The 10753-nt window shown below is 40.4% G+C and overlaps 1 protein-coding gene and 4 non-coding genes across 5 annotated transcripts; 1 reads left to right on the top strand and 4 right to left on the bottom strand.

The window, feature by feature from the left end:
* The first annotated feature begins 630 nt into the window (after nucleotides 1-630).
* LOC138630760 (gamma-glutamyl hydrolase) lies at nucleotides 631-10405 on the top strand. The gene is made up of 9 exons (XM_069715301.1): nucleotides 631-1091; nucleotides 2680-2794; nucleotides 3363-3413; nucleotides 3565-3649; nucleotides 3774-3912; nucleotides 4503-4609; nucleotides 6968-7058; nucleotides 7580-7717; nucleotides 7938-10405. The coding sequence occupies exons 1-9, from the start codon at nucleotides 968-970 to the stop codon at nucleotides 8057-8059; spliced, it is 972 nt and encodes a 323-aa protein (XP_069571402.1). The 5' UTR covers nucleotides 631-967; the 3' UTR covers nucleotides 8060-10405.
* Nucleotides 5225-5296, bottom strand: trnat-ugu (transfer RNA threonine (anticodon UGU)). Its single transcript has one exon. It is a non-coding gene; the product is annotated as a tRNA-Thr (tRNA).
* On the bottom strand, nucleotides 5688-5759 carry trnat-ugu (transfer RNA threonine (anticodon UGU)). Its single transcript has one exon. It is a non-coding gene; the product is annotated as a tRNA-Thr (tRNA).
* Nucleotides 6206-6277, bottom strand: trnat-cgu (transfer RNA threonine (anticodon CGU)). Its single transcript has one exon. It is a non-coding gene; the product is annotated as a tRNA-Thr (tRNA).
* Nucleotides 6405-6476, bottom strand: trnat-cgu (transfer RNA threonine (anticodon CGU)). Its single transcript has one exon. It is a non-coding gene; the product is annotated as a tRNA-Thr (tRNA).
* Nucleotides 10406-10753: the final 348 nt, after the last annotated feature.

Here is a 10753-nt window from a genome sequence, read left to right as displayed (position 1 = left end):
TATCTATCTATCCATCCAATAGTAGTTAATATGAAGCTGTAGCTGTACTCAAAGAAGTCTGTAAATGAAAAAAAAAGAATGTCCGTACAAAATGCATCTCTAGTTGACGTAGTTCTATGTGATGGGGAGAAAACAGGTCCCTTCTAGTCTCATCTAGTTCTATATTTGCTTTAACATAGGGCATATCCTATCAAAGGAAAACCCAAACAAACGTATGCAGGCATTCAAATCTGGACAATCATAATTTCTGGGAAGATAGGAAAACTTCGTTGTTCATTTGTGCAATATAGCAAGGTTCTTCTTCTTACTGTTTTTATTCATAGAATTGTTCGGAAGATGAAATGTATTCTTTGTACGGTGTTTCCTTGGAGTAGGACACGCCCACTACTGATATTCTAGGGAGCTGGACTACCCTACCTGTGCCGCTGATCTAGCTCTGGATGATCTATTTCTATTTGGTAAAAGGAGGGGGAGGAGGAGAGAGTGTGTGTGTGTGTGTGTGTGTGTGGTGGGGGGGGGGGTGGGAGGAGGCTTCTCTAGCTCACGTGGATCTATGGAGAGGAGTTCCACACGTGACCGACTTGATGGTCTTGTACAAAAAAAAAAAAAAAAAAAAAAAAAAAGCCTGCAGCGGTAAAAGGCAGAGATCAGATCAGAGGAGGACTGCGAAGAGAGGACAGATCAAAAAAAAATATACAAATAAAAACTCTGTCCTGCAGCATCATCACCCAGGAAGGGCAGCATCTGCGCGCGCGGGGGAGACTTTTATTTCACCTCTTATTTTATCTTGCGTTTTCTTTTTTTCTTTCTTCTTCTTCTTCTCTTTTTAATCAGCACCGATTACTGTAATTGTCCAACCGACAAAACCGGGCGACTTCCAGCCTCTCGTCGCCTCTCGTCGCCTCTCATCTCTCCAGCGGGTCTCCGGTGTCCGTTCATACTCCGCTCTCCCTGCGCGCTGTTTTGAATGTGTCGGCCGGCGGCTGCTGCTGCGGGGCTCGCGGTGTTCACCGCCTGCTGGCTCTCGTGCGTTCCGACGCCCGTGCGCCCGGCGGGGAGAAGCCAGCAGCTCAACTACCGACCGGTCATCGGTAAGATTTGTGGGTGTCCGTGCAGGAGCTCGGGTCGCACGTTGTTCGGATTATGATGGCTGTTGTGTAATTCTCATTTTGGAGAATGTTCGAGAAAAAGGTGTGTGTGTGTGTGTGTGTGTGTGTGTGTGTGTGTGTGTGTGTGTGTTGAGAGAGAGAGCGCGCGTGTGCTTCCACTATCGCTTACGTTGTTCTGTGTTGCGTGTCTTGTCAACGGGCCCTATTTCAGGTGCGTTGCGTGTGTGTGTGTTGTTACTTCATTGAAATGCCATCGGTTTATTACCATTTACTTCAAATATATATTTAATGAGTGCAACCTATTGCACTAAAAAAATAAAAAAAAATAAAAATATTGCACAATACTGGGTTTTAAGAAGTGTTGGCCTATATTTGTTGAAACAGTGTTATGACGTCACTGCGTTTACCTGTCCAGTCGCTCTTTTAAAGGTTTTAAGAACACGAGAACCACCCTGTAACCTGAAACTTGTTGGTCACTCGGCCTCCCGTGGACCTTATTTTGACCTTAAAAGGTGCTTTACTGACTGATGAGAGGGTTGTCTTGTGGTGTGGAGCGAAACTTGCTGCAATCATTGTGGTCAGAAGTGTTCAGGCTGGTGATACCGTTTGGTTTGTGTAAGAATAGCGTTATTATTGCATTTGGTGTGTCAAATCATTCCGCTGTGTTGCCTGTTTGTTTGGTGTCAAAAATGGCGGTGTGAAGAAAAAAATAAAATAAAAGGAATATAATCAGTTTTGAAGTCGATTCGAAGTTTCTCAACTTCTATGATTTATATATTTTTGGAGTGTATTTCTGGTATTATTCGATGAATGAAAAGAATTGTATTATACTTTCAGTTCAATGATATCTGTTGGGAATGTTTTTGATGTTAGTGTTAGGACACCATCAAAAGTATTCATACTTCAATGATACCCCCCCCCCCCCCCAAAAAAAAAAAAAACTGTTTTGTTATCAGGTATTGTATCGGACCAGGAATTTTCACAGGACATATTCCTTGTTTGAAAGTCATCTGGAAATTTACAAGTTAATGAAGTAACATGGCTCTGAGGACTTAAAAAAAAAAAGTTAACCATATGTAGAACATAACATAACTGTGCTTCTGTCATTTAGCATCCAAATAGTTTAGCTGTGATTCCAGAATAGGTCTAAACCAAACCGCGAAGTCAACTCTTGGTTTGTGAGCTAATGTTTTGAAGCCTTGAGTTTAGCAGTCACCATCTTGTTTTTTTGTTTTTTGTTGAGCCAATCAAACCAGGCATGCACCAAAATATAGCTCTCTTTAAAGCCTAATATCTGATTAATTATGGAATTATTTCCAAAAGAACTTGATGTAAAGGAGTGAATTTAGCTAATTATACCATTCAAAATAAAATGTAACTTTCTGTATTTCTTGAGAGAAGTGGTCGCTTTTTTTTTTTAATGGGACTTTCTTTGGAGTTAAAGGTGTTTTTTTTTTTGTGGAGCCAGCCCCTAGTGGCCCCTCAGTGGTATTGCACCAACGACTTTTGTTTTGCATATATCTAAGAGAAAAAAACCTGTGTTATATTAACTGTTTTCTGTCCTCTTTAGGCGTCCTGGCACAGGAAAACCTTCCGAGGGACCAGTTTGCTCGGGGCTCTTCTTACATCGCCGCCTCCTACGTGAAATACCTGGAGGGAGCCGGGTCCAGGGTGGTACCCATCCGGTAAGGCGGTTAGATGGATTCGAGGAAACCGCTTAGTCATTCCTTTTGTTGGTAAAAAGATAGTCTGGATTAACTCCTTTTACTGCGCAACTTTTTGTTGTTGGGTTCCCGTCAGTGTGTTGTGGATGTTTTATATATATTTCCCCCGTTGTTCTCAAATACTTGTGGGTCTATTATACTTTTCATGTGCTTGTTGAAGTGAATGTATTTCATTTTTGATTATTATTATTATTATTATTATTATTATTAGTGACCTCAATCTGACCCACATCCATCATGGTGCCGGATGTGCTTTTAATGTGGGCGGAGCCTGTATAACAACATCAATATATCAGTACCTCGCTATAGGATAGGAGGTGGCCTTTTACAGTTTATGTATTGTTTTGATTTGCTTCTTTTTTAAAAATTATTATTAGAAATACGTTTTTTTTTTTAACAACGAAGTGAATGTATGAATGTAATAAATTCTAGAAATAAGAAGTGTCTTGGCTTATGACATATTGCATTTCCAAAGTAAGAAGTAGAACTTTTTATTAATGTCTTTTTATGCCATTTGTTTGTTCACCAGAATCAATCGCACAGACGAAGAATATGCTCAGATATTCTACTCCATAAATGGGTGAGTAGACAGCACTGATTGTCTTTTGTTGCTATAGATCCATACGCTATTAAAACAAACACAACTTGCCATTTGAAATTTCAAAAACAATTTGCTGCATTTGCCAGCACATGGCCTACATTTGTCTAACCTGGAAGTTGCCCTCCTCAAGGTTGCTGCTGCCAGGAGGGGACGTAGATATTCAGACTTCCCAGTTCAGTCAGGCCTCGAAGATCTTTTACAACTTGGCTCTGAAGGTATGGCGCCTCAGAATATCACTTGGACAGCGATCTAAGCTGCATTTAGCTCCTAAATAGACAGATATGTTTTTATTTTTTTATTTTTTAAATGGCCCGTAACGCCGCTCTTTATCCTCTGCAGGCCAACGATGCTGGGGACTACTTCCCCATCTGGGGAACTTGCCAGGGCTTCCAGCAGCTGTCGGTTCTCACGGCCAACAAAAACCTGCTCACGCTCACTGATACCAAGGCTGTGGCTCTACCTCTCACGCTCACACCAGGTATTCTTTAACCTGTTCTCTGCGTTCTGCCTATCATCCGCTGTTCGTCATCCTCAGCTGATGCCAAAGAAATTACTTTAACCTACTTACCTTGAATTATATTAGATGGCCTTGTTGAGCAATAAAGATAACTTTGGAATCAAATTATAGTGTTTAAATATCAACTAATTATCAGGTAATTCCCATACTAGCATAAATTTATTTTTATACAGCTGAATTGGGGATTCCTTTTATAGGAATCCTACAAAAATACCTTGAAGAGCAGATTATCCTAATTATTCAGCCTGCAATTTTTTTATTTTTTTATTTGCATTTACCTCCCAGACGTGTCACTCATGGTGCACAATGTGGTTGGATGTGGGTGGAGCTTATGCAAATAAGACATTAAATTTCTCTAAGTACCATTTAGTTGTGGAAAAAGTCATTTGAAGTTCTGATAGGCTTTATACCAGCTGAAGTTGTAGGGGAAAAAAAAAATGCCCGTGCATACTTTTGTCAGCTTTTAAATGAAATGTAATTTCTTTTGCCCTGTTTTCTTTTCGTGTGCTTGTCTGAACGTCACTTCCTGCGAAACAAATCTTTCCTCCCAGCGGCCCAGTCCAGCCGCTTGTTCCGGAGTTTTCCCAAAGATCTGCTCCAGTCTCTGGCTGATGAAAACATCACTTCCAACTTCCACAGCTGGAGTCTCTCAATTCAGGTATTTTATGCTGTCCCTATAGTGTCGCCCCCTTGCATCCAATACACACTGCTCTGAAGTATTTATGTTGGGTTTACGGTGTGAATGGTTGTCTTCTCTTGTCTGTGACTGCCCAGCTTAACTAGGCTCCAAACTCCCCGGTGACCCTGTTCATGGTACCGTACTGGACAGATCGGTATATATTAAACTATGGGAAAGACCTAAAATATAATTTCTCATCTAGTATTTGTTTAAAGGCACGGATCTTTGGTTTACGAGACCAACACCTTACCACTTGGCCACCACACTAGGCATGTTTATCTGTGACCGGATATCTTCTGCAAGTGGAAGCATTATTAACCGTGTTACACCTGCGTGGGATTTGTCCAGGTACTCTGTCTTCCTGCCACAGTCCAAAGAGTGAATGGTTATATCTTTCTGTAGTGGGGTACCCAAGGTCTATTGTGTCCTTGCCCAATGTCAAATGGGAGTATCTCAATGTAGGTAATAATTAATGGCTGAATATTAAACAATAGAGTTGTAAACACTAACATGTTATTAGGAAAACATTTCCTACTGAATGTCATGTTGCATGCCTTTCACCACAGGTATTGCTGAAGGACAAGTTCCCTTCCCAGGCATGGATGGGGGTTGAACCCATGATCTTTGGTTTACAAGACCAACGCCTTACCACTTGGCCACCATGCCTCACAAGTGATAAAAAAACAAAACAATGTGAAAGCTTGCGTAATCACTGGCGACCGGATATCGAAGGCTTTTCTCACACACCTCTTAATACATTGGCAAGAGGCAGCTTCATTAACCATGTTACACTTACGTGGGTTTTCTCCAGGTGCTCTGTCTTCCTCCCCCGGTCCAAAGAGTGAATGGTTATGTCTTTCTGTAGTGGGGTACCCAAGGTCTACTGTGTCCTTGCCCAATGTCAAATGGGATTATCTCAATGTAGGTAATAGTTAATGGCTGAATATTAAACAATAGAGTTGTAAACACTAACATGTTATTATGAAAACATTTCCTACTGAATGTCATGTTGCATGCCTTTCATCACAGGTATTGCTGAAGGACAAGTTCCCTTCCCAGGCATGGATGGGGGTTGAACCCATGATCTTTGGTTTACAAGACCAACGCCTTACCACTTGGCCACCATGCCTCACAAGTGATAAAAAAAAACAACAATGTGAAAGCTTGCGTAATCACTAGCGACCGGATATCGAAGGCTTTTCTCACACACCTCTTAATACATTGGCAAGAGGCAGCTTCATTAACCATGTTACACTTACGTGGGTTTTCTCCAGGTGCTCTGTCTTCCTCCCCCGGTCTAAAGAAGTGTGCTGGGTTTATTGGTGATAATAAATTGGCTTTAGGTGTGAATAGTTTTGTCATTCTATTCGGGGGATCTGCCCAGGGTCTACTGTGCCTTTGCCCAATGACAAATGGGATTATCTCCAGCCTCTTTGTGACCCCTTTTTTAGGGTATAGTTAATGGATGGATATTAAACATTAGAGTTGTGAGTTCTAAACCCATGTCAATGGGATTAGGATAAAGACATTCTGCTGAAGTTTGGCAAGTAATGCTGCAGATATTGTTCTGTCTGAAGGCACGGATGGGGGTTGAACCCATGATCTTTGGTTTACGAGACCAATGCCTTACCACTTGGCCACCATGCCTTGGCAGGATATGATGCACAACATGACATCATATGGCTGGATATTAAACAATAGCGTCGTAAACAATATCAGATGTAATTTGGACAACATTTCCTAAGGAAGGTCTTTCATCACAAGTTCCCTTCACAGGCATGGATGGGGGTTGAACCCACAATCTTTGGTTTACGAGACCAACACCTTACCACTTGGCCACCACGCCTCTGCAAGAGGTAATGAAGGATATACCTACAGTATATTGAATACAGACATCGCTACAAATGTGCAATACTTGAGATCCCTCATGGGGTTTCTAAAGTACCGGGTTGTCGGGGCGTCTCAGGTTAGCGTACCTGCCTGATATTACTCCCCAGTTCACCTTGCTCGAATCAGGCAACCTGTTTTTGCTGAACAAGTCTCTGGTCTATACCTAAAATCTTGGCATTTACCATGAATAAACTACAGGGTGCCAGTATGCACACAACAACAAAAAAAACTCCTCAAATGATTCAAAATGTGGCAGCACATCAGCCCTTCAAGCAGCCTAAAACATCTCTTGTCACTTTTTATCACTCTTCACCAGCTCCTTGTTGCTGCTCCACTGCGTGTATGCTCTATTTTTTATTTTTTTCCCCATGCAGAAGACGCAATATATTTTCAGGGCCATGACATCTAATTTAAACTTTTTTTAAATCTGTGTCTTTGAACCTGCAGAACTACAGCCGGAACGCCAAGCTGAAGAGGTTTTACAAGGTCCTATCCACCAACAACGACGGGAAGAAAGAATTCATCTCCACCATGGAAGGTTAACATTTCTTCTACTGTTTGAATGCCATTTATTTATTTAATGCTGGTCACGATACACTTGTCATCAAAAAAAACCACACACAACTTCGGCATAAGTGTCCACCAGATGGCGCTACCACGTTGCAACGAGAAACCGTGATCAGTCCTATGGGTATAAGAATTATCTGATGAAAATGAATCACACTTCCCCTCAAATTATTTAGATAACAACATATTACTTATTACTTTAGGGCAACAACAATAACATTAGAAATGTCTAATTTTAATGTGTTTTCTTGTACAGTAGAACTCCACATCTCAACCTAAAGTTTCCACCATTTTCAGTTTTAGTTTGTGTTTTTTGATCATATTAATGAGAGCTGCACTGATAATTCAAATTCATATCACGTAGGGAATTTGCAGAGATGAAATATGATAATGATAATGGTAATGATCAGAGATGCTTGATGAGCATCATTTTTCTCAGTACACGAGGGAATGTTTTCTTGGTCCGCTGACAGTGTTTCTGTTTTTCCTCAGCCTTCCGCTACCCGTTTTATGCGGTGCAGTGGCATCCAGAGAAAAGTCCCTTTGAGTGGATAGATAAGCCGGGCATGGTTCACTCCAGCTCTGCCATAAGAGCCAGCTTCTACACTGCCAGCTTCTTCGTCTCTGAAGGTAACACGTGGCACCTTTGAATGTGTTGTTTCCTCTGTTAGGTTGTCAACTGCTCTGTTTGTTTGTCTGTAAAGCGTCTAAAAATGACACCAAAAAAAGGTCTAAAAATGTGAAGCTCATTTCATACGAAAACAGCGTGTGTTTCATGAAGGGAAGAGAAGTTCCATCTCCTTCACCACTAAATTCAGCTCATTTCTCTCTTCGGTTTTTCCTCCTGCAGCCATGAAGAGCAACCACCACTTCTCCAGTCCTGTTGAGGAACAGAGAGCTCTCATTTACAACTACTCTCCCGTCTACAGAGGCATTCACGCTGTATTTGTGCAGAACTATTACTTCGATTGACGAACGGGTGCCGAGGAGGGAGAACCGACCCCGGGCTCGAGTCTGGTCGGAATTATTTTCATTCATAGAAACATCTTGGCACATCGAGTCCCGAACCAAAACTCAATGGAGTCGTCACTGAGAGTAGCCTCAAACATCGAGTCGCTAACGAAATGCAGAAGTGCAACAGAACGGTGATGAAATTTAGTCATGAATAATAGAAAAAAACATTTTTTAAGTACAGTGTCAAAAGATATACTAAACAAAATATAAATACAAAGACATAAAATAGAGAATGAAACGGTGCCGAATGCTCATAGATGAACATTTCATTTAGATTTAGGTTACCGTAATCACCTGACACGTCAATACGGCTCCTCAGCTCTGAATATGGATAACCACAATCCCGAATAACATTACGTTCACAAGAGGTTGCAGGATTTGTGTACATCCATGATGGTGAAATGTTTGATGGGAGTTTAGATTTTGGACAAACAGAACATATTAGGGCCTGTCAGATTTTTGTCTGATCACATTTACATGAGACCTAGCTCCATTCAATTCCCAAACTCTTTTTACATTTTTCCTATTTAATTCATCTTCATTTCAAATGATGTTGAAGAGTCACGTTAGCTTCAGTATGGCTGGCTGATAGCAGGGGGCCATATTCTACTTCCAGAATTATATCGGACCAATGGTTCACTAAACACAAAAATACTGATAAATTCTCTTCCAAATATCCAATGAGGCATCTCTGTCATTGCAGCATGTGGAACTAAGCTGCAAGAAAAAGCCCTGCTGAAGAATATCATTCACGAGAATTAGCTTTACAGTGATCAGTGGCAGCATTTTGAAAAACCACTAAGTTGATTCACTTGCATTTCCACATACGCGATTTCCAATCATTCCCGAAGTCTCTTCAATTTCTGTTTTTATTCTTTTTTTTATTCTTTTTTTTCCGCGCCATTTAAATCACGTTTGAAACGAGTTTCTGAAGAATGATTGGAAATCACCAACCGCAGCTTTCCCCAATGTCATTTTTATAACTTGAAAGCATTAATCACTTGAAAAAAATCTGGACTTTTTTTTCTTTTCTTTTCTTTTTACTAGCTACTCAATTTTGAAAACGTTCCTACTCTTTCTTGCAAAGTAGCACGAGTTCTCGCAAGCGGAGAATCCCGTGCGATTGCACATTGCTTGTCGCTTCGTTGGGAGGGATTCTGCTTCTACTTTATCTGCTCGTGAAGTCCGGGCGGTTGGAGAGACATTTTTTGCCTTTGTGGTGCCAAGCCGGGCTGAAAGCTGACGGAACGGCCCACTTAAAAACATGGGATGAAACTGGGGACTAATCTCATCAAAATTCCCCATGTCGAGTTTGATCATCAGCGAGAAGTTTCGTTGGGAACAAACTGCTGTTTTTCGATATCAGTGTGAAATAATGAATGTGACTGTTTATAATTCCTTCGCTGGAAACGCTTAGATACTTTGCATTTTGATTTCATTTTCAGTACTATAAGTTACAGCGTTGTACTTCTGTCATCATTAATTGAAAGTCATTACAATTGACAATTTCTGTTCAGATCTCATTTTGAACTCATATTTTCATGTTCAGTGTTTATTTCAAAAACCGATGTCATTAATTGATAAAACCTCATAGCTCAGTCCTGAGAAAGAGTTTGTTCCGACATGATTGTATTCTTGTTTGTTTGTGTGTGCATTTCAATGTTTTATTCCTCAACGGGAAATATTTTCTAACATGTTGTCAGAGAATGTTAAATATTTCTATCAGGATGATCAGGATTTGAGAAATTATAGTTTTCGCACGGACATGTTTATTGTTATAATTTGTTTTATTTGACATGATGACACCCAACTTTGTACAGATGGAGATGGAAACCTGAAAGTATCGCACGGTACGAGCAGAGTGGATAATAAGGATGGAGTTATGATTGATCCTGAAATGCAGATTTGACTGTGTAATGATGTGGCATGTTTTCATAACTGGTAATGACGTTTCCTCATTTTTCTTCATCATCATCCATTTTACGACTAGTACAAAATGCCAATAGGGCTCATAATTGTTTTACTTTTGATCATTTTGATCTTTTTTTGTGTTTTGTTTTAACACATGTATCATTTTTACTGCAAGAGAAGGTCAATATAGTCCAAAATAAGAAAAAAAAAATACATTTATATAATCCTTTGTTTCCATGGCAATAAAGCCAAAAATATCCACCCATATTCTCCTCCAAATCTTACTTTGGAACATTCAGTATCATAGTTACCAGCTCAACAAACTTTGGATTCATGCATTGAACGCACAATTGACTGTACAAGTGTCAGATGATCAGACAAATAAAGGGAGTCGAGTCCAACCTCAGTGTGTCCGACATCCTTTGTGTCATAAAGAATTTGTATTTACAGGAAGTCCCATCAGCCACCCTAACAACGGACTGGGATTTGTCGTGGCGTGAAACTACTGAAGCTCAGTTTCCGTTCATCCTGTTGGAAAACAAATATTTGAAGTGGCAATGAGCACACAACACATAAAAGGCAGTTTTCCACTCACCCAAAAGAGATTGCAACTTCCACCTTGTCACTAAAAGGCTCCAAATGATTTCATTTTATTCCAGGGTGGGTAATACTTCAAGATTACATAAGATTATAGTCCACATACCTGGTGATATACATTTAAAGGGGCAATTCAACCCCCCC

This window comes from Brachyistius frenatus, unplaced genomic scaffold (genome assembly GCF_029030835.1).
Source record: "Brachyistius frenatus isolate BFR_SWC_R1_liver_20210118 unplaced genomic scaffold, ASM2903083v1 Contig_141, whole genome shotgun sequence".
In the NCBI taxonomy this organism is placed as follows: Eukaryota; Metazoa; Chordata; class Actinopteri; family Embiotocidae; genus Brachyistius; species Brachyistius frenatus.
The sequence above is the reverse complement of the archived record's forward strand: the minus strand, read 5'-3'. Positions and strand labels throughout refer to the sequence as shown.

Bases quoted from the DNA above. Each gene is read 5' to 3' on its own strand.
- LOC138630760 (XM_069715301.1), top strand. From the start codon at position 968: ATGTGTCGGCCGGCGGCTGCTGCTGCGGGGCTCGCGGTGTTCACCGCC. The intron at 4,610-6,967 runs GTATTTTATGCT...TTGAACCTGCAG, and splicing joins GCTGGAGTCTCTCAATTCAG to AACTACAGCCGGAACGCCAA. The intron at 7,718-7,937 runs GTAACACGTGGC...TTCCTCCTGCAG, and splicing joins CAGCTTCTTCGTCTCTGAAG to CCATGAAGAGCAACCACCAC.